The 24,377-nt window shown below is 37.4% G+C and overlaps 1 protein-coding gene across 1 annotated transcript in view; it reads left to right on the forward strand.

Annotated features, from left to right (window-relative positions):
• ADGRA3 (adhesion G protein-coupled receptor A3) overlaps positions 1–24,377 on the forward strand; it is a 119,371-nt gene that overhangs the window by 45,776 nt on the left and 49,218 nt on the right. Inside the window, exons 3-8 of the mRNA XM_036994771.2 lie at positions 3,854–3,925; positions 8,861–8,932; positions 12,047–12,118; positions 16,879–17,039; positions 18,918–19,131; positions 23,203–23,367. Coding sequence (XP_036850666.2) covers positions 3,854–3,925; positions 8,861–8,932; positions 12,047–12,118; positions 16,879–17,039; positions 18,918–19,131; positions 23,203–23,367 — 756 coding nt within the window. The remainder of the gene's footprint in view (positions 1–3,853; positions 3,926–8,860; positions 8,933–12,046; positions 12,119–16,878; positions 17,040–18,917; positions 19,132–23,202; positions 23,368–24,377) is intronic.

A 24,377-nucleotide genomic window follows, 5' to 3' on the forward strand; every position in this document is an offset into this window, starting at 1 on the left:
ACATCATGACCTTTATTAGATAAATAAGTGGTTTTGAATGAGATATAGCAGTCTCTACATTGTCTGACTTTATATCACAGTGATTTTGTGGCTAACTATAATTTACTAAAAATATTTTTATAGTAAAGGTCAGGTAATGTAATTCTGTCCCTTAGCCATGGTTGACTTTTTCATCCATTTACCATCTGTTTTGTTCTGTTGTGGCTTCTGTAACAAAGTATCATACAGAGTTGCTTATAAACAGCACACATTTATTTCTCAACCTTTAGTTCTGGAGGCTGGGAAGTTCCAGACCAAGACACGAGCATATTTGGTGTCCAGTGAAACCACTTTCTAGGCTGGCTGCCATTCTGCTATAACCTCACGTGGCTGAAAGGGACACGGGAGCTCTCTGGGGTCTCTTATAAGGGCATCCATCTCATTCATTAGGCCTCTGCCCTCATGACCCAATCCCCTCTCAAAGATCCCATCTGCTAACTCCATCGCTTTAGGAGTTAGGATTTCAACATGAATTTTTTGAGGAAAACATTCAGACCCTAGCACTATTCCATCCATTCTCTGTATATTGTATGTGTGTCGCCCTGGCCTTTGTGGAACTTCGGGTCCCTCCGTGGAGATGGTCTAAGCCATCAGAGTAGAGTGTGTCAAGTGCCCTGGCGAGGAAAGTGCAGGGCTCTGTTGTTCAGACGTGTTTTTCTGGGGGAGGAAATGGTGTTTACTCCAAGGCCTAAAGAATGAGTAGGAGCTATGCAGGCAAGAGAAGGAGGATAGAGGGGAGGATACAGGCCAGGGGAGATTGAGGTGTGTGTCAAAGACGGGGAAGCCATGTGCAGAGGTCTAGAGGCGAAAGAAATAGGACTTTTCAGGAACATCTTTGATATGACTAGAATATATTAAGAGAGAGATTGGGGAGTGTTAATGACAAGTGTTGGGCAGAATGCTAAGTTAGAGTTGGAGTAGGAAGAATGGGCAAGGCCAGGGCCGTGGGAGCCCTGTAAGCTACTTTGCAGAGTTTTAACTTTTTTTCTGAGGGGACTTGGGAGTGTTTGGAGGTTTTAACCAGCACATAATCAAATTTATATTTAGAAAGATCACTTTAAATGGGGATTGGATGAGTGAAGGAGGAACATGAGCTGGAAATGTGTGGTATATAACCTGGGCTGGGTGATGACAGTGAGGAGGATGGAGAGATGGTTGGCTTTCAGACGTAACTGGAAGACTGGAACCGTGAGTAATAATATTTTTCTATGTATTTAAAATTTTTCAAACATCCAGAGAAGTTAAAAGAATAATATGTCCAGCACCTTGATTTAACCATGGCCAGCTTTTTGGCATGCTTTTGCTTTATCTGTCGCCTTCTTGCAGTATTTATAAATTCACTTGGTTCCTTGAGTAAATCCTCACTGTATCAGTCAGAACAAGGTGTTTAAATTCTGGCTTGGCCACTGGTTAGCAAGAAGTTGGCTAAATTTTATGATATTTTTGCACATGAGTTGAGTTTCCTCATCTGAAACAATGATAATACCTCCTAGGAGTGATTGTGAGATCTTAATGGGATAAGTGACAAACACCAATTCACTGAATTTCCTGATTTGTGTACCTAGGATCCCAGAGTTAGAGCTGGACTTCAGGCTTTGCTGGATCCAAGGACTCAGCATTAATTCTATTTTTTCTATCTTTTGACCATATTTGGAGAGGCCTCCTCCACATGGTAGCAAGAGAGCACTTACAGCTCCAGGATTACCTCTTGTCCTCTAATCAAACCAATGGAAATAGCTACTCCCTGTCCCCATCCATTTCTGTCCCCCCAGGCCCTAGGTTTAGTTTAGTTAGAGCAGAGTCATGTAATTATACCAATTACTAAGGCCATGGTGTTTGAGACACCGTGAAATACTTATTTAGTAATGGTAATCAGAGCATAGGTTTTATGTTTAGTAGTCATTTCCTTTTTTTAAAGAGCTGAAAGGTACTGGTGGAGTTCAGTTTTATTTAGGAAAGTCTGGTTCTGATTTGGGGAAGGTCATGGAATTGCAACTCTACCCCTCACTGCTGAAGAATGCCTGATGGTTGGAATTGGAGTCAGATGCAAGAAAAACAGGACAGGATTTGCTGGAGGGCCTGACACACAGGATTCATTGGTTGCACCTCCAGAGAAACTTTCTTGAGAATTTCTAATCAATCTCTACCACCATGTATTAAACAGTGTGGACAGCATGGGAAGCCATAGTCAATGACAGTGTCAAGAAAGCCAGCCTTGCCATGAGCAGAGGGCCGATGTCTGGATGTTTTTTGTGAAATTTCCAGGAACTCTGTCCAAATTATACATTCTCTATACCGATAGTTAGAATGAGCTGTTAGAAAAAAATAGCCTGTTAAGAAGAGGCCATACATCAGTTTTCATTAGGTGATGGGACAGTGAAATTAAATGAGTGTGCTTAATGGGATAGCAGAAGACATGTGCATCGGGCTCACCCTGGTAAGACTTGCTCGTGGGTCCTTTACTTAAGCAAAAGTAGACAAGGAAAGTCAGATGCTTTCTGAGTTGGAGGAGTTTGAGAAGGCAAACTGAGTATCTTCAGACTGCCTGGGCACTGGCTAAAACCCCATGATAGAGCATTTGTTATCAAAGATACTGGAGACATGTCCCCTCAGTTGTACTTACAGGTGGTACCAGTGGTCCAGGATGTACTTCTAGGAAGGACTTTTAAATCTCATCTAAAATAAACAAGGGGCTAAAGGAGCCCATGAGGTACTGCTGCCTGTGTGCATACTGAGCGTTACTCTGCATTTCTGCATTGTTTCACCAACTCCATGGGCTTCCCCACATCACTATAAATAAGAACTGGAGCTCACATGGGGAAGGAGCAGTGTTGCCGTTATTGGGAAGAGAAGGAAAATGAGAAGTTGCACAGAGTTTCTGCTCACAGTCTGACATCAGGTGCCCTGAGAGATGACCAGAGGCCGTTGTAGCCTGCAGTGGGCAAGGTTCAGAGGGAGTCCCAACAAACAGGCCTGTCAGGTGTCTGGGCGAAGCTAAAGTGTTGGGCCGGCTGCTGGCATGAATGTGGTTGGGGGAGATGGGCCACTGTTCTGCTAATAAGCACTCCTGTAGCTGGCTGTCAGCTGTCTATGAGGTCTTGTATGGGGCGACCTGGGAGTCCCCAGCTGTGCCCAAACACCCAGAAGAGAGCAGCCTTCTTAGCAGGTGACCCGAGTCCACGTGGGTGGAAGGATGTGGCTGTGGCGCTCACTGCTGCCCCCAGCGGTGGAGTGCTGACATGGCAGGGCCGTACACCGGATGAATGGGAGTAAAGAGTGTGTCTTGAAGATGACGTTTAGCAGCGGGCTGCTGGGTCTTTGCTTTGAGATGTATATTGTGAAGTCTCACGTTTTTATTTTATAGAAAACTTATCCATAGAAGTTCACGGAGGGAAAAACATGAAAAACCAAATGACATAAATTTTAGAGTTGTGTATTTTTGGAAATGGTTTTAAAATTTCAGTTTAATTACAAATACAGTCTCTGATTTATTTTGATAACAAAAGTATAGCACACTAAGGAAGAACTTGTAGAGGTAACGCATAAGATTGTAATGTACTTATAACTTTGAATTTGAATAATATTAGGACATATGCCTTTTGTTCTTATACTGGCCAAAACAAATGGCTTTAGAGCCAGATTTCTTAGATTTGAATTCCGGCTCTGGCATTTACTTCTGGGGATAACCTTTTTGGCTTTCTTTTCTTCCCATTATTATTGTTAGTGTTGTTTTCTGTGTAGCAGGTAACTGCAATGTGCTTACATATTTTACAGTGTGATATATGAATGACTTACTTTATTCTACTTTTAACAGGGACCTCCGAAACAATCTTATTAGTAGTATAGATCCAGGTGCCTTTTGGGGATTGTCATCGCTAAAAAGATTGTAAGTGTTTGAATTGCTCATTAGTTTGACCTGTTCCGTTTATTAATAACTGTTAACCTACTGTGAGCTCTAACAAGATTTAAAAAAAAATGGTTTTTTAACAATATTAGAAGTTCACCTGGCCAGGTCCATACTCGGAAAAGCAGAGAGTATTTAGTGTAAGTAGATTAAGAGACAGTTAATTTGTACAGCTATTTAATTTGTTTTATGGTAGATGTTTGTATCTCTCTTAGGCTAATAAAATCCTTACTGTATTGGCTGTATCAGCAATTATAATTGGTAGATGATTTTCAAGTTAGGAATACATTCAAATTGTATCTGTTAAAAATGTCATCAGTTGACGCCCCTTTCTATTAATGATTTCAAGCCTTGCCATTTTTTGTATATTTTATCTACACAATAATAAAAACTTGCACCCCAGTTTTTATTAATTACTTCTGAAGCTAAGCAACTCCCTTACACCTTTTCTCGTGCTATTGCCACAGTTGCTGTGTGAGCATGCTCGTATTTCACAGGTAATGCTACCCTCAAGCCACCTGGACTGTCCTACCATCCTTTATTTCTTCCAAAGGCATTTAGTAAGTGCTGGCTGTTTAATACCCTAACTTTTCTGGAAGAGCTCACAGACTCTTGGGGTCCAATAGATGATGAAAATACATCCTAACGTGCACACCTGTGCTGTAACACATGATCATCATCCTCCTCCTCTGTCAGGGAAAGGAGGGACCACCTGAGAGGAGAATGGCCTGCAGTAAGAGCAAGCAGCCTTTAGATTTGAGGTCGATGAATGCATGTTGAATAACAGAGTGTTCTATGTAGAGTGGACTTAGGTGTGAAAGAACACGCCTCTTGGGACAACAGTTTAGTTCTCTGGCCAGAGCATGAAGTACAGAGGGGGAAAAGAATGTTGGAAGATTGGGCTCTTAGGAAGGGACTAGGCATATGTCAGTTTGTGATGACCTTCTGCCACCTTAAAGAATTCTGCATGTATTCTTTAGACAGTGGGGGACTAGCAGAACTTTTTGAATAAGGAGTTGACATGGTCAGATTTGTGTTTCAGAATACTTCTGATGGCCATGGGGAGTCACTAAAGTTCAGAGAACCAGGACAGAAGATACTGGGGACGGAGGCCAGCTGCTTGCTTTCCTGCTCAACAGTCATGCTTTCAGCTGGCCCCTGGCATGTTCTTGAGCGAGCTCCCTCTTTTTTTGGTTTTATCTTACTTTCTTGTTATTTAAGTTTTTGTTTTATTTTTTTGAGTATTGAAGGTACCTGGATATTTCTTTAAGTTTTGTTTTACGTATTATTTGTATAAAACCAGCTACGTTTGCTCTTAGTTTAATCATGCCGTACCTTACTTAAATTTTTGATCCTGACCTTCCATCCTAATCATTTTGATCTTTTGAATCTATTCTGTCATTCAGAACCTGTTCCTTTTGATGGTCAGATCCAGTTGTAAGATTGGGTATGCTCTTTTTGCAGGTTTTTTTTTCTTAATACCTTTGCTAGTAAAACTCTCTCTTTCATACAAAACTTGATATGTGAACTCTCCTCTCAGTTCCCTCTCTTGGGCAGTCTTAAGGTTCAGAATTCTGGAAGATAAAAGAATAGTAGCAGTCACAAGGTTTTCTCTTCATCTGGTAAAATTATTTAAAATTTTCATCAGGACTCTGTTGTAGGGAATTTCACTAGCATTGTTTTTCTTGAGGATGCCGGATGGGGGTTCATTGCTTTTCTTAGGCTTTGTGTGTCCTTGGAAGCCGGGATGGCTGCAAGAGTCTTGCTACTAATCTATGTTTTTCTTCCCGCTCTGCATTACTTCCCAGTTAAGGCTTCTCCATGAAACCAGTCAGAAAAACTGGCCCATCCAGGGTGGGTCAGTGGTGCTGATAGAGACTAGAGTCATAGGTAAGGAAGGTGAGAGTTGGAGGAGGATAGGCATTAGGTAGGCATCAGAACTGCAGTGGATCAAGGTTTAGAGTTCAGGAAAAGTAGTATCAACCAGGCATAGCAGCGTAATCAAAGTGGTCAGAGAGCAGTCAGCATCAATTAAGAAAATAGAAAGTGACTGAGTCCATTAATGTGGCCCAACAGTGAGCCAGTCTCCAGAGAGATAAAGGTAACTCAGAAACCCCTTGAGGGGTTTGTAGCCTAGTGGAAGAGCCTGGATAAAGATTTGGGCTCACAGAGAGATGGAGCAATAGCTAGAGTTCAGCTGCTAAGAGCCTTGGAAGCTGTTAGGGCTCAGCCATACTGACACAGGCAGGAGGATGGAACACCCCCAGCAGGCTGCATCCACCTCCAGAAACAGAGTCCTTAGGGGAGCGCAGGGACAGCAGCTAAATGAACTTGATGCATAGTGAGTCACTTTCTTTGTGCTTCTTACCAGGGTACGTTGTATCAGCGGGTCAGTTGGAATCAGTGCCTAGGAACATGAGTCCTCAGGTAGGAAGCAGGAGTGTAGGTACGAGACCCATTTTGTCAGACACTGGGGCTGAGGCCAAATTGTCTTTGTTTAATGGTCCCTTTTGGTGATTCTGATGCCAAACTTTGAGAACTTCTAGAATATTTTTTCCATCAGCTGTTTTTTCCAAGGGAAGGGTATAACCTCAGACTGCCTGACAGACATCTTAGTGATCCACACCACTGCATTCACAGCTTTTTTGGGAAGATTAATGGTGATAATAGCTCTGCATGAAGATAGGGGTTGAGGGAAACTTGAGTGTTAATAAAAAGCAGTGTCATCAGAATGTTTTAAGGATACTGACATCCAATTACATAAATAAATAATTTCGTGTTCAGTAGCATTTCATTACTGATATTGTCCCAGGCATTTCACCTTAGTATTTTTTCATTTCATTATACATTTAGTAGTCTCTTGTGTTCTTGCCTAGGAAGATAATTGCCGTTTATAATGTTCTTTCCACTAGAAAATATATTCTTAATTCCGAACAGCTGACTTGTAGTTGAATTTATGGTATACAGCTTGCAAGTTGAGAGAGTCCTCTATGTAAACTCAATGAGATGTAAAGATGCTCTGCAGTAGTGATGTTTGCTAGTTGCTTATGGAAATTGGCACTTTTCTTTATGAGATTCTAAATCATTCATTCAGTTGTGCATCTCAACAGCCACACTTGAAGTGTTCTTGTAAGTGTACCATGCCTTTGCCTTTATTTTATAGATAATTTGAATCAGAAAGATTAAGTGGCTTTCTGAGGGATAAGCTACTAGAACTGGGTAAAACCTAGACCCACTTAGTTTCTCTTTTGCTTTATCAACAAGTTTAAGCTGACTCTTAATCCAAATGAAAGCCCATTATCAATACCTAAATACCATTTTAAATAGGTATAGCTATAATGAAATTGTTTCCCAAAGAATCAATGCTAATTACACCATTAAAGCTCAGAATTGAGACAAGATAATGAATAGAGCCCAGAAATGCTTGTTTAAGCAACAATTCACAAGATGATGCCTAATTTTCTTAAACAGCAAGACCCAGAAATAAAAGAAAAATCAGCTAGAATTTAAATAGTACTGCACAATTAAATACTTAGTTTTAATATTCTAAGGAGTTGGAACTGGAGCATACCAAGACAGATAAAGATTTGTATTGTTTAAGATTCTTTTGTCAAAAGTTGCCATGAGAAAGGGAAGGGAGAGGTATGAAATGTTGTAACACCAGGATTATACCTAAGCCAGCTTTTGAAACACCTGAAAATTTAATGCAGAGGTACCTGATTCACATGTTATGTCCCTATAATTTCTAGTCAGACTAAACGTATTTTCTCCATAGCCAAGTATACAATTTAGGATCCAACAGTTTTAGTTTAGAAAATGAGTGGTGCAAATTGCTTCCCTAAAGAGGGTACTTCTTCATTACAGAGAATAAAATGGACATTGAAGAAAATGTGATAAAAATATTTTTTGAGGGTTTGGTTAAGAAGGCTTCTGTGAATTCTTTTATTGAAAATCAAATGGATGAATAAATCCAAATAACAACTGAAGATACATTATATTAGGGTTTTCATACATAGAGTTTGCTAAGTATGCTGATGAAAAATTATGAATGGCAGTCTGCTGTCTTTTTTGAAGGTTATAGAAATTGTTATTTAGCATCTTCCAATTAAAATCTGGTTAACATGTAAAATTGTGTTTACTGTTCATGGTATGAAGAAAAATAGTGAAAAAAGGTAGAACAAAATATTTACTTAAGCGTTTTACATAGATAAAAAGTTTCATAGATTGAGAAAAAAAGAAAAAATATTTTGAAAAGTCGCATTTAAGAGGAACTATGAGAAGTTAGGAGTGACTGGAAAATAATGGGCCATTAACCTAGTTATTGTTAAAGTAAGTTTGCTTGGAGACGAAATGATAGATCTGTAAAGTAAGAGCTAATTCAGTTGTTTTTTATTTTTCATTACAGTCAAAACTTCCAAGTGTTTGAGGAATTAAGTTAGAAAGTCTTATGCTTCAGATGTTCTTAAGCAAATAAACGTTCCAGCATTTTTGATAATTTGCCCTTTTGTCCATTGTCTGTTAGATGTCAGCTTAGACTGAGCTCTCTCTTACTTCCTTCCCCCAAGACAGTTAGCCGTGAAGATCATCTGAGGAATTGTATCACATCCAGTAAGATAGATGGAGTTTTATATTTATTACTCCTGTTTTATCTTGAGTCATTTTACAGGAGTAAATGCTTGAAATACAGACCTACAGGGCACTATAATTAAATAGCGTTTAGCTTGTATGTGCCAGAAGTAAGGGAAAGCAAGAATTATTTATTCTCTCAGTAATATCCTTATCATTTACATAAGGTAAAAATCTCAGAGATGCTGAAAAGTAAGGTCTTATATGATATCTGGGTGCTGTTCTTGAATATTGAATGGGTAAAACTTTCTTTAACCGAAGTACTAATTGGAGACATGTTTTTCCTCTTAGGGATTTAACAAACAATCGAATAGGATGTCTGAATGCAGACATATTTCGAGGACTCACTAATCTGGTTAGGCTGTAAGTATGCCTTTCTTTCCTATTAAAGTATGAGGAAGCCTTTGAAGTAGTACCTGGATGTGTATGGATGCCTACAGTATGTGTAATAGTAAAGTTACAATTGTACGGGTTATAGAAGCAGCAGGGGATAAGGAGCTGGAAGTTTAATCATGAATCTGTAGTGTCCTCAGAATATAATATCTATTGCACTTGCCTGTACACACACACACACACACAACACACACATGGACAGGCACAAAAAAGTATGCAGTTTATGTGTCAGAGAACACATTCATGGTGAGAGATATGACCAAAAGCTTTGTTACTCTGGGTAAATTTCTTGGAAGAGGTAAAACTTGAGTTGATGGCCCAGAGGTTGCAATTATTTGGATTGTTAGAAATTCTAGGAAAAGAAGCTGAGCAAATGATGCATGGACACGGAAATAAGAGGGAGGCCAGCTTGTCAAATGGAAGGCCAGTGGTGTTAGGAGTAAAGTGACCATTTGAATCGTGCCTCTGACCTTGTGATTTGGAGTGAGTTGCTTAGCTTTTCTGGGCTTTTCTATTTTTCATCTGTAAAGTGGGATTGATACTACCTCAGATTGTTAAAAGGGTTAATTAACATTTGAATTGTTTGTATCTGTCTTTTACTTTTTGTGTGTGATATAAATGCAGAAAAACCTCATATATCATCCATATAATATATAATATTCATCAAATATATTTTAATTTTTAAAATGAAGAGGCTCTGTTTGGGAGTAACCAGAAATAAGGCTGATTACCTATAATAGAGCTTTATGTGGGAACATAAGAAAAGCAGATGGGCTTAGAACTGATTAAATGATAGGAAGCCACTGAAAGACATTTATGTCAGAAAATGGCATAAAGTCATGTTTTAGAGAATAGCGGTCTGGGAATAGGATACAGGATGAAATGCAGGATTTAGGGTGGAGTGTTGAATATAAAGGTTATCTGCCTGGTTCTTTCAATAGCTTTTTAGATTGTTTCTCCTATTTCATGTCAACTTTAAAAAGGCTTTAAAAATAACTTTAGTAATAAATAATAACTTTTAAAGTAAACAGATCATTTCATCTATACAGTAAGGGAGAGGACTTCAAAAATCACTTGTTAGAGTAGAACAAAGTACTCCTTCTTAGCAAATTTGTGTTGTTTTTCAGTGCACCCTTTATTTTGGAGGAAAGATATAGCCAAATTTGTGTTTTTAAATAAAGGATTGCTTTGGTAGACAGCTTTATTTGTAACCTGAAGTTACCCAACCAAATCAGTTGCATTTTCCTTTTTTTTTTGTAGCTGCATTGCAAACAGTTTTATTTCAGTGCTGTTTGAGAGCTTTGTATTTTGGGTTGTAAGGACTGTGTTTTTGGATAGGTATGACTCAAATAATGAAAAAGAGCCTAGATTCTACTGTTGTGTTGACTTTAATTCCAGATGAATTTATAGCTTTGGCCTAGGCATTTTTGACCTATCAGCAAATGCTTTTTAGATAAAAGAACTGGGTGGGACAATGCTTACATTAGAGCAAGTTACTATTTTCTTACCATTTTTCTTGCCTCCTGCCTCAAAAGCTAAAGTTTTTGGAAGTTTTAGGTTGGGTTGTCTCTTAGATTTTTACCAATTTTCTGATACCTGTTGTGAGAGCATACAGGTCACAGAACACAATGGACATTTATCCAGATGAATCATTAAAGCATAGAAACAGCACCGCCAAGTTTCCTATTTTGAGATTTGATTGAGATGATTTTGTAGCCCATATAGTCATAGATTATTGTAGCTCTTTTAAATGCAGCAATCTGTGGCATATACAGAAATCACCTGCCTTATATCCTTTAAAAGTATTCTAAGAAAATTGGCAATTGAAGTAGCTCCTTAACATTCAGGAATGCATTGCACTGGAGCTGATTATAATAATTTGGGTTGATATAGTTCTGGAGCTGTGGACCAGGACACTTTGGATACGAGTTTTAGACTCCGGATACTTGCAATCCCGTATTTTGAGATCTCTGAGCCAGCCTGTGTGCTGGTTGTGAAGGCTCTTAACAATCTGTATTTCAGACTTGGAGAATTTTCTCAGTCTAACAAGTGAAAAAGAGAATATAATTACTAATGAGGTACAGAATACATTGATTGCTGCAGGTCCCCCACCCCTTGCAGTACTCAGCAGTCTGGGGAGAGCAGGCAGGCCTCCTCACAGGTCTTAGGACGACTTCTTTGAGAATTCTATGTCTGGATTGTATCTATTGATACCACAGCAGGCATAGAACAGATACTGTGGTGGGGGATCATGCTGCCAAATTCCCAGGGACATCAGTCCTGTTTGATATCAGGCACTTCCTGGAGATAGAGTCATATCCTGAACTGTCAGCCACTATTGAGCATCTACTGTTTACCCCAGCATATTATTAGCTACCAGAGGTACCCCAGGAAATGTGATGCACAAGTCTCTCCACTCCTGGAGCTCATAGTCAAGGGTGGAAGAAATAGTTCGGTCACATTATGGGTGTAACAAACCACTCAGATTGTCTCATGGGGTGTTTAGGCTTTAATTCATACAAAACTTTGCAAGGGTTTAGGTATTTATCAAAGTCATCTAATACAGGGGAAATGAGAGAGGTTAGGTCATTTGCTCAAGGCCAATGTTGAATTATATCCCAAGTCTTTGATTTTAAATCCGGGACTCATTCCCCTATGCTCACATCTTTCCTTCAGTAACTGTGGATTGCTGCTGCTGATCATTCAGGTCATTCTTTTAAAAAATTTTTGCTTTCTTAAATGATATGGGTGAACATACGAGAGTAACTTGTAATGAAAGTATGACTGAAAGGTCTAACTCAGAAAGGGGCCTTTTTCAGGTTCATCTTATATTTCATAGAAAAATCCTTATGTAGCACTATTAAAGGTTGAGAACATTTCTTCAGTTTTGGAGAAAATATTTACTAGAAAATATTTATTAGAGAAAATTACTAAGTATTTCCCTTTTCATAAGATTTAAAATAACTGTCAAATTCTTTATAACATTATTTAATGATTATAGGACACTTTAGGAAATAGGAAATAGTATAAAATGACATGTAGCTGTTAGTATTTTTTAAAATGAAATTATTTCTCTTTCTCCAGAAACCTTTCAGGGAATTTGTTTTCTTCATTATCTCAAGGAACTTTTGATTATCTTGGCTCATTACGCTCTTTGTAAGTAAGAATATTTTTTCCTGTCTTGATAATATATTTTAGTTGTTGAAAATTAAAAATTGTTATTATATGATTTAAGAAACTTCATGGGGAAATCTTGTGATTTTTTTTTTGTAGATAATTATTTTTTATTGAAGGGTAGTTGACACACAGTATTACATTAGTTTCAGGTGTACAACACAGTGATTCAACATTTATATACATGATAATTCTAGGTACCAGCTATCACCATACCAAGTTGTTACAATATTTTGACTATATTCCTTATGCTATACATTACATCCTGGTTACTTATTTATTTTACAATTGGAAGTGTGTACTTTTTTTCTTTTTTTGAGAGGGCATCTCTCCTATTTATTGATCAAATGGTTGTTAACAATAAAATTCTGTATAGGGGGGGTCAATGCTCAATGCACAATCATTAATCCACCCCAAGCCTAATTTTCGTCAGTCTCCAATCTTCTGAAGCATAACAAACAAGTTCTTCCATGGAGAATAAATTCTTACATAGTGAATAAGTTACATGGTGAACAGTACAAGGGCAGTCATCACAGAAACTTTCGGTTTTGATCATACATTATGAACTATAAACAATCAGTCCAAATATGAATATTCATTTGATTTTTATACTTGATTTATATGTGGATACCACATTTCTCTCTTTATTATTATTATTTTTAATAAAATGCTGAAGTGTTAGGTAGATGCAAGATAAAGGTAGAAAACATAGTTTAGTGTTGTAAGAGAGCAAATGTAGATGATCAGGTGTGTGCCTGTAGACTATGTGTTAATCCAAGCTAGACAAGGGCAATAATACATCCACGGATGCAGAAGATCTCTCTCAGAACCCGGGGGGAGAGGTTCTAAGCCTCACCTCTGTTGATCCCCAATTTCTCACCTGATGGCCCCCCTGCGACTGTGCCTGTCTTAGGTTGTTCCTCCCTTGAGGAATCTTACCGTCTCTGGCTAACCAGTCATCTTCCGGGGCCATACAGGGAAATGTAAAGTTGGTAAGTGAGAGAGAAGCCTTATTGTTTGAAAAGGTTAGTTTTTTACTTCTTTGCATATTTATGCCCTGTGGCTTCTATGTCCAGCATTTGTCTTGAGGTATCTTTACCACTTGGAAGAATTATGATACGGTAAATTCAATATGAGGCACGAATTCTATTTAAGGGTTGTAATTAGGAAGGAAGAAGAAAAGCTATAGAAGTAGCAGGTGGAAGAAAACATGGGAAGATTGATTATTTCTTTGACATATCTTCTTGTAGAGTAACATAAGCATGTATAGGTTTTAAACTACTAATTAAATTGCACACACACATTAACATAATAGGAGTACAGTTACATAACCAAAGCATACCTATAATTACCAGCCATCTCCAGTGAAACCAAGAAAACCACTTACGCACCTTAGGCATTTGTGAAAACTTATCTATGATATGGTTGATATTGTCCAACTGAACTTGAACAGTCTGAGAGAAATCAGACAAATTAAAACAGCCCATTCCTGGGAACTGTTCACATCCCATATGTTCTTTTAACAGTAGATAGTCTGTAGTTGTAAGATTTTGGAGTGCTACAATTTGCACTTCTCCTAATTCTTGGTTGAGTTCCAACAGTATAGATCCAGTCAAATTTGTTGTTTTACTGTATGCACAGGCCAGCTTAGATATCTCCTTCTTCATTCCCATGGCAAGTCCAGGAACCGGTGGGATGAGCGCATCTACACCTGTAGCAGCGTGTGGATCTTTGTTGGGGTTTTTTGATGATCATCTTCTGACATGAGTCTTCCAGAGAGTGCTGATGTTGGAAGTTCTTTTTCATATCGTATCTTAGTTCATTTTCGGGGTAGCCAACTTAGGCTTTGATCCTCTGTATAACCAGGTCCCCCCTTTAAACCCCTTTACAGTCACTGTCCATCAGCATAGCAAAATGTTGTAGAATCACTACTTGTCTTCTCTGTGTTGTACAGCCCTCCCCTTTCTCCCACCCCCCCATGCATGCTAATCTTAATAACCCCCTTCTTCTTCCCCCCACCCCTTATCCCTCCCTACCCACCCATCCTCCCCAGTCCCTTTCTCTTTGGTACCTGTTAGTCCATTCTTGAGTTCTGTGATTCTGCTGCTGTTTTGTTCCTTCAGTTTTTCCTTTGTTCTTATACTCCACACATGAGTGAAATCATTTGGTATTCCTCTTTCTCCACTTGGCTCATTTCGCTGAGCATAATACCCTCCAGCTCCATCCATGTTGCTGCAAATGGTAGGATTTGCCCTTTTCTTATGGCTGAGTAGTATTCCATTGTGTATATGTACCACATCTTCTTTATCCATTCATCTATCGATGGACATTTAGGTTGCTTCCAATTCTTGGCTATTGTAAATAGTGCTGTGATAAACATAGGGGTACATCTGTCTTTCTCAAACTTGATTGCTGCGTTCTTAGGGTAAATTCCTAGGAGTGGAATTCCTGGGTCAAATGGTAAGTCTGTTTTGAGCGTTTTGATGTACCTCCATACTACTTTCCACAGTGGTTGAACTAATTTACATTCCTTGTGATTTTGCAAAACAAAACAAAAAAAAAACCAAAAACCGCTTGAGAGCTTCCATTCACACTGAAAAACATAAAAAAATTTAAGTGTGCTTTCGACTGTGATGACTATTTTCTCCTTAGAACACTGTATCTCTCTAATATAAACTCAGAGTAAATAACTGTGATGACTATTTTCTCCTTAGAACACTGTATCTCTCTAATATAAACTCAGAGTAAATAAATTGGTAATTCTTTTTCTTTGGCTTTGTTTTCAAATTAGAAAATAATTGTTTGACTAAATCCCTCAAGTATAAAATACCCCTCCCTTTGAAGAATTTATAGTTAGGAATATTTTATACTTCAGGGATTTTATTTTGGCCTGTAACCCCTTCTCCAAACTGAATTCAAAATGCTTTACTGACATTTCTTGGAATGTTTATGTAGAATGCCTGCTTTAAGAAGTCAATGCAAAATGATATTTAAAAGAGTTCTCTGTAGCTTTAGAATCAGTTTATTTTATTTTCCTCAAATCAGTTTTGTTAACTGCAGGATTGTACAGGAGTTACTTTTGAAAGTAATTGCCTTACCAGATAAACTTTAATATATTTCAAACTATGTTACCCTGCTTTCTATTGGAATATAATATAATATAATGTTTTCCAAATTTTTATTGTGTATAACTTAAGAGATGGAGTCTCTTTTTCTAAGGAATAGAAAGGCATTTCTCTACCAGTGCCTCTCTGGTGTATGCAGACTTTTCTCCCTTCTCCTCTCATTATCTCAAGCTATCATTTAAATCTCATTTAACAGCTTTCATTGGAACGGAGCTGATGGGTTAGGCATTCCCCTAGCATCTCGCTGTCACAGTGGACCATGTATTTGTACCTGCAGGGTCCCCATCTCTATCAAAACTACCTGGGTTTTTTGGTAGTGCTGCTGTTCTTATCCAGAAGGCTGCTTTTTAGTGAAAACGTCTCCTTTTGTCATATTTAGTAGATTCAAGCCAGCCGTCTCTGTGAAGTGGAGGAAATAAAACTGCAAAGAAGAATCTGGGCAGCAGAATGTAGGAAGCATTTTCATCCAAAAATTATGAAAAATTGCCAGTGTTTTTACCTGATGGTGTTGGGAACTGACCAGAAGGTGGTGCTTAGAATTAAAAGTCGAATTGGTCATCCTTTTGTTGTAGGCTTGTTTTTAAAATTATACTTCCTCTTTGTTGTATCTCATTACCACCCCCCCCCACCCCCCACCTTTTATGCCCAACTGTGAGATGAAGCAGCAGCCTGGGCCAGTCAGTGCATGACATGATCTGTGTTAGGAGCTCACTGGTTGTTTGCTCTTGGCATTTTGGTTTATTTGTATAGAACATGTTACATTCTGTTTTAGTTGTATTTACATTTTGTTCTTCATATTTCATAGTGTCTTTCAGGTAGATGGGACAATATCTGCATTTATTTTTATTAGCTGGACTTAGTGTAGCATTTAGCACATGAATAGTTAGTACTTTGTTAAACAGGTATTCAAGAAAGTATCATGTTTATACGCAAGCTATCTATGTCCTCTGTTTCTTATATCCAAGTGCCAAATTGTAAAACTTCTTGCCTCATGTAAAGATACTTCTCTGTTTTCTTCCATATCAAGTCTGAGGTATTCTTTATTATACTTTGGTTAGTTGACTCTGTATCCCTTAAGTTTGTAAATATCTGTGATATCACTGGGTACTTAGCAGAAGAATGTCAGAAATAGTCCCCAGTCCTGATGAATTTACAGTCTAGTCAGACACAGAATGTAACCATGAGAAACAGTCACATATTGCTTTGTGTTACCAAAATTAAATAGGAGAGTTTGTAGGTATTAAGCCAAGAACATGTCAGTGATGCTGGCAAAATTGGGGGAGGCTTCAAGCTCCAGTATTAGATTTGGTGTTCCAGAAATTCCAGAACCTTGGGATTAAAAAGTTTGTTGCATAAAAGAGAGATGATGAATGGATTTTGTGCGCATACCAATTTTGGTGAAAAGCATAGTTAGTTCCAAGATCAGCGGGGAAGAATGCTGGGGTTGGATATTCCGTGCACCTTGTCATTGGAGAGGAGACCATGACTGGTTGATGGTATGTGACATGTAAGGGTGAGCTGCTCAGTGCTTGCCACCCAAAGCAGGACCCAGTATAAAGCAAAAATACTCTTTGATTTTCTCCCTGTAATCTCTAACTGTTATTGTGTATGCTACAGAGAATTTCAGACTGAGTATCTTCTGTGTGATTGTAACATACTATGGATGCATCGGTGGGTAAAGGAGAGAAATATCACTGTACGGGACACGCGGTGCGTTTATCCTAAATCTCTTCAGGCTCAGCCGGTCACAGGTGTGAAGCAGGAATTGCTCACATGCGGTAAGAGAGAAAGAAAAACAGAATATATTTACTGTATTTTACGTGCTACCATGGTTTTCTTGACAAGCAATAAAATTCTTTTTACACTTTGATGGGACTGATTACAACCATTAATCTTCATGGATTTGATAATACTTAGTTTATGCCAACAATTAAGTCAGCTAGATTAAAAAACAACTTTTCAATTGGTGTTTAAGGTGCTCAGGTTCTTAGCAGCTTTATGAATACCGATTTTAAAGAATAGCCTACATCTTCAGGTTTTCTATCAGTTGGCAAATCAGGAATTCATTGATATTAGTAAAATCTTAGGATGCAGTCATAGTGATTATTGGTGGGAGTGTGAATTCATAACAGCTATTTTGAAGTGTGGTTTGGCAGTGTGTACCAGCGTTCTAAAAAATTGATATAATTTGATCCAGTAATTTTACATGTAGGGATTAATTCATATGAAATGATGTGCTATGTATGTAAATCATCAGATTTTATGTATTGGGATAGTCTAAATTCTCAAAAGTAGGAGATTGGTTTAATTACTTGTGACACATTCACTCATAGTATGCAGCTATTGAAAGTCATGATTTTGAAGACTTTCTGAAGACTACACAGAAATAACATATTTACCATTTGTCAAATGAAAAAAGAAAAAAAGGTAAACCAAAAATAATCCTTAACATGATAGAGATTTCAGGTTAGTCGTTATATTTGAAAATAAACAATACTATCATTGTTTTCCTCTTGTCTTTATTATCATTATTGTTTCACAAGTAAAATATGCTTATTGGATTAAAATTAAGATTCATGAGAAAAATGTATATGTATATCAAATCATTAAGATGTGCACTTTATCTTAGAGTCTTCTCAATTATACCTCAAAGGTGAAAAAAATCAACTACAAGCAGAACAACAAAGCCCATTTTATATTCATTATTCAAAGGTAGCTGATGTCAAAGATACCTTGGTGTATTCTTTTCTGCACCTTTTTCCTATGTTTTGATCATTATCTCCAGTGATATTTTATAATGTTTTAAAACTTGAGATGATGTAAGCTTAGTTTGCTCATCATATCAAATAGTTGCTTACCAATTCCTTATATAGATATAGCTATAACGCAACAATTTCCTTATTATTGCATATTTAGGTGGTTATTTCTCATTCCATAAACAGTGCAAGGATTGATTTACTTGTGTACATCTTTGCATATGTGCTATTATTCTTTAGGATAGACTATTAAAAGTAGAATTAATGTGTTAAGACAGTGAACTAAATACCTTAAAGACTTTAAGGAGCCCACAGTATTTGTGTACATTTTTACATGTATATTTGAAATGTCTTCCTTTCATTTTTCTGGCTGGAAGGAAATATATTAACTTTTAAAAATTGATTATAAAATATGGGATCTTAATTTTTTTTCCTGTTCCTTTTGTGTTTAAATTTTTGTGCTAAAATTTTCTGCATGGAGTATTTTATAACCAAAACTAGTGTTTACTCAAAGGTAATACAGTTTCCAAAATGTATTTTAAAATTTTATATATATATATATATATATTTATCAGCAGTTCCATTCTCCAGATTATTATTTTATAATTTGTTCTTTTAATATTGCTTTTGTGGTTTTCTGATAGTCTTGTGAAACCACCAGAAAGGAACAACTCTAAATGTCAGAACTGATTAAGAAATGGTTTCATTTTAATTTTACTAATCTTATTTTCATCTGGGACCCACTTATGTTAATAGCAGCCTTATTGGTGCTAGCATTAAAGTGCTGGTTACTGAGGAATATTTTTTCATTTTTAAAATTTTAGTGAGATTTCTGTAACTTTTAATTCTGAAGTCTGAATACAGTATATGCTTACTGAGTCTTTCTTTTACTGTCTTTAGATCCTCCTCTTGAATTACCATCTTTCTATATGACTCCATCTCATCGTCAAGTTGTGTTTGAAGGAGACAGCCTTCCCTTCCAGTGCATGGCTTCATATATTGATCAGGATATGCAAGTATTATGGTATCAGGATGGGCGAATAGTTGAAACTGATGAATCACAAGGTATCTTTGTTGAAAAGAACATGATTCACAACTGCTCATTGATAGCAAGGTAAGTGTTTTTTGATGAGTTTCTCTGTGGATTTTATTTATTATTTCAGAACTATGTTTAGTTGAAATTTCAATTAATATTTTTTCTTCTTGCATTTACACCTACAAACATCTGACATTCATTTTCCTGATGGTTACTTAGCTTCTAAAATTAAATAGCTGTCTTTTCCATCCAGTTTTGGGGAAAAAAACCTAGAATATAAGGGAAACACTGTTAAGAAAATTATGAGGTATTTTGTTCAACTTCTGAACATATCCTGATGCTAAACTCAGATTCTCTCACTGATTTTCAATGTCTTATTAATACTACATTTTATGATACTTCCTCTCTCTACCCAGCTAGTACAAGAATATAACACCTGTCCTGTCAACCTTGTGACTGGTGCGAGCCCCAAAATGATTGATTTGAATGAACTTTATAATGTGTAAAAAACAAGTAAAAATATGTGTTAATTGCTCTCCAGATATTTTGGTAAAAATCTTAATCTGTAAGCATTGAATTTTCCCTTTCTTTTAGTCCCCCCACCCTCTTTGTGCCTTCTTTCTCTCTCTCTGTCTCTTTTTGTGTGTCTCTCTGTCTCTTCTTCTTTTTCCCTTCCATTCTGCCAATTTTGTAGTGACAGAACTTGGCTTGAATATCTAGGAGTAGATTGTGTGTTTCTAAACTGTGAGGGCATTGTAGGATAGTATCACTGTAGACTTACAAAAGTGCTAATGAAAAAACAATTTAAAAAACAAAAGGTTCTCTTAGTTAAGAATCATGTCTGAGAGTTTTTGGGGTATGATATTCTATTTTATAATTTCCATTTCCTGAGATTTCCTATTGGTTTATACACAGATGCATATTTTCATTTATGTCTTCTAACATACACAGTGGATGCTTTTAAATTCTTGCCTGCCAATTCCAACATGTTGGGATAATCATAACTGATTACCTTTCTTTTGAATGTGGTTCATATTTTCCTTTGTCAGAATGTCAGATTCTATCCTGGACACTGATGGGAGATTTGCTATAGAGAAGTTGGCAAAACGGCCTACGGGCCAAATCTGGCCTGCTAGGCTAATGAGCTAAGAACGTTTAATACAATTTTAAGTGTTTACATTTCATATGGTTCTATAAGTATCTACATAATGTTGCTTCTTGGCCAGCAAAGCCTAAAATACTTACTGTCTGGCCTTTGAAGAAAAAGTTTGCTGACCCTTGACTCTGAATTCTGTTCTGTTTGTCTGAAGACAGCTGGTTTTGTTTCCTCAAACAGTTGGCATGGCTAAACTCAAACTCTTAGCTCGGCCTCTTCTGTGGTAGGCAGCCGCTGAAATCTGCTTGCGGTCTGTGTGTAGGTCAGGAGTTAGTTAGAGATAGGGTGGATTTTATATGCAAAAGTTTGGGCATCCAGCCAGGTTCCTTTCTACCTCTGTCCTCTGATCTTTCAACCAGTAAGGTTGTGAATTTCTACTCAGTAGGACTTGACCTTGGGCAAAACCATTAACAACTTTTTCCTGGACTTAGTGCCCAGTGCTTGCTTTGGGTCACCGTCCACGTGTTGAGATAGTTGTCATTTGAAGTTGGTCCAGAGCTTGTAGTTGTTAACTGCAGGGAGCGCAGTTTGATAGCTACTCTGCTATTACCAGAAACTGAGTCCCTTTACTAGAAGATAAAATTGTTAGAAAGAGTGTATTAGGTCCCAGTGAGAAGAATCTTAATTGTTGCATTATTTTTACTGTGGTGCTAATTTCATAAGCATATATGTATGTTAAAACCCATCAAATAGTGCACTGTAAGCACTTTATCATATGAATAGATAATAATAGACATAATACAATAAAGCTTTAAAAATTATAGAACTCTTTTCTAAAAGGGCTTTGCTTAATTTAGAATTTTAAATTTTGTGACTATAAAGTAACTAGATTAACTTTGTAAATTTATTTCTGCAAGTCAGACTTTAAATTCTTTATAGCGCTGCAAAAGAATCAGTTCTTAAGGATGTCACTGTTTCCTCATATTTGTTGGTAGGGCCATGATTACAGTGAAAATCTGTCATATGGAGAGTGGGAATTCCTTTACCCAGAGTTAGCTTCAGAATACTGAAGGAGTTGTAGGAAAGGGAGAAGTGGTTATTGAATTCTTTCACCAGAGATACACTGATTCCTCATTGGTCTCTTTGTGTCATTGGTCCTTCATCAAGAGATCTTAGTTTTTCTCAAAGATGAAATTGAAGCTTCCTCTTTCTCCTTAAAACTCCAAATACACTGCCTTGAGATTCTTGAAAATTTTATTCCAGTAATTGGTTTTAGACATTGAAGGTATCACTGACAGTTATCTTAAAAAAATATTTGCAACGGATATTAGGACCATAGCCCCGCAGAGGTGTGCTGACATGCCCCGGGGCACTTGCAGAGGTGGGGTGGGCATTTTCAGTTTTTGCGGAAGCATAGTGATACTGAACTCGGTGGCTACCCCAGAGCTACCAGCCCTGGCAGTTGTGGTGTCCTCACGAGATGCTGCCTTCCTTTCACTGGTGCCATCCTGTGGGATGCAGGGGTTTGGGTGATAAGTATGGCACAAAGCAAGTACTGTGTGAAAATCATTATTGTCTGAGCTGTATCTAAGTCTGGAGTGCCCAACACCACCCATTAGGAAGTAGCCGCGATCATGTGAGAATGAAGTGTTTCTTTCACAGTGGTGTGCGTTATTTTAAAAAATGGCCACTAATCATCTTGCTGCACTGATGGACAGTGACTGCATTGGGGTATGGGTGGGGACTTGATAATATGGGTAAATGTAGTAACCACATTGTTTTTTCATGTGAAACCTTCATAAGAGTGTATATCAATAATACCTTAATAAAAACTTTAAAAAAAAAGGCCACTAAGTCATTAGCACATAGATACACAGTACTGGAACTTAATTTATTAAATGGAACCACCAGTTAGGTATTTCTTTTGAGCTAGAGGCACTGTGAAGGTTCTGTAAACCAAAAAAGTTTGGAAGCCTCTGAAGTAGAGAAGCATTTGCTTATTAGGTGATTTGGTTATTTAAATTGAGTGGCAAATTCTTTTGTGTTACTTCATCCTGAATATATTTATTACAGGGTATTGTTTTTGTTTTTTTTTTTTACTAAGATGATAAAACATTTTCTCTGACAGGGTAATAGTACCTCAGAGTCTTTGTTAGAACATTTGTTAATGGGTAGCCATTAATGCTTTAGAAGACTGAAAAGTGTGTATTCAAGATAGAATTTTTGTAAGTTAATTAAAACGATACATGTTTTATGTCTAATTATCATTTGTACCTACATTAAAGCGAAGCACAGTGGGTCATGTGGGGGGAATAAAAGTTAATTGGAGGTTCTGACACTTGCTCTTTAATTAATAGATTTTATATTAGAGTATTAACATTTCATCTTGAAAATTGAATTTACTGTCAGCAATATAGAAATACAGCTGTTCTATAAAAATATAGAAATATAGTTTATAAATTGAAGTGTACATACCTTTACATGGAAAACTCCTCTCATATAGGCATTAATTGGTAGTTTACTAAATCTTCTTTAGAGATTTAATGTGTTTCTTGTATAACCCTTCTTCCACAAAACATTTCACCTTAAATATTTTCTTAATTACACACTTCCTAATAGTAACCTCCTTACTTTTTTTGAGTATGCTTGAATATTTCCCCCCAAATCTGTGAAAAGGTAGCCGGAATTTGGCAATCTCTGCTAGTTTTGCTGTAGAAGGTGCCGTGAGGTGAGGTTTCTGCCTTGGTTACCCTGCTGTGTCCTGCTCCCCACTTCTCTGGAAGGAGAAGGCTCAGGCATCCAGCGCCCTTGCACTTTATTCATGCTTCTGTTAAAGCTCTTACCATGGTACTTGAGGTGTCCACTACCTGCTTGTCTTGACTTGCAGTGAAGCACTTAAATGAAGGGGTCATTTTTAAATCCATTCTTTATCTAGCAAGCTCTTGACCCCTGATGTACATTCAGACATATTTGCTAAATGAATGATAGAAGCCTGTGTTGTCTCCCTCTTTGCCTAACCATTTTTTCTCTTTTTAAAATCTTTCTTCATGCAGTGCCCTAACCATTTCTAATATTCAGGCTGGATCCACTGGAAATTGGGGCTGTCATGTCCAGACCAAACGTGGGAACAATACGAGAACTGTCGACATTGTGGTATTAGAAAGCTCTGCACAGTACTGCCCTCCCGAGAGGGTGGTCAACAATAAAGGGGATTTCAGGTCAGTGACATGGAAAGTGCTGGAAAAGTCTGATTTGCCCCACATTCTCCTTTTATTACAAAAGGCATAGAATTGGTCTCCTATCCTCAGTAAGAAAAATAGAGAAATGTAAGTGTATTCACATATAAATCCTTACATATCTAAGGACTGCCCTTTACAACAGTGATTCAGAATCTTTTATGGAGGTTTAAAAAAGGTGCCTGAACTTTTATCTCAGATTTGTTGATTTAAGAGTCTCTGAATATAGGGCCAGAAAGTGTTCATTTTAATAGGTGGCTTTGTTGTAAACGTCAAGAACCACTACTTTAGGGCAACATTTTGGAAGTCCTACTAAATGAGTGAAAAATTCAGACAGGCTAATGGTATTTCCTGTTTTTTCAATAGCCCTTATGGATGAATTGGGGGAGGTTTTGTATTGCTAAGTCACTTTTAGCTATTGGAAGTTAAGTAGAGATGGTAATTAGTAGGAGAAACACATATCCTATATGGTTTTACTAACAAGTTAAGAAAGACTTTGGGAAATGAAAGCTGTTGAGTGGCCTACTACAGCTTGGTGGGGGCATTGCCGTTGGACTCTGTGTGAAGATAAACAGTATGAGCTAACTAACATGATTTTTTAGTAGGATATTTAGAGACTCTCCTTTTCTTTCAAGGTAGCTTTAAAATAGCATTAAATACACTATTTACTTAATGTCCTTTATGTTCAGGATGTTAATAACGAGCTTATAGTATAAATGAACGGAGATGTGGTGCCCTTTAAAGCAGGGTGAAGATCGTTAATACCCAGTTTGCGCTTCTGTGATTGGTACTCGTGCTGCCATGTGGCTGTAACTCCAGTTTTTAAGGATAAGAAAACTTTTGGTGTTAATCTTCCAATTCAAGGTGAAGAAGCCATAACAACATCTTTAGCTCAGCTACTTCTTTATTGCTTTTTAAAATTTTTATTGTCTTTTGTCCTTTTTTTAAAAAGAAATGCTCCTTGATATGACCATGTGGAAGTCAGCATTGAT

This window comes from Manis javanica, chromosome 5, assembly GCF_040802235.1.
Source record: "Manis javanica isolate MJ-LG chromosome 5, MJ_LKY, whole genome shotgun sequence".
Taxonomy (NCBI): Eukaryota; Metazoa; Chordata; class Mammalia; order Pholidota; family Manidae; genus Manis; species Manis javanica.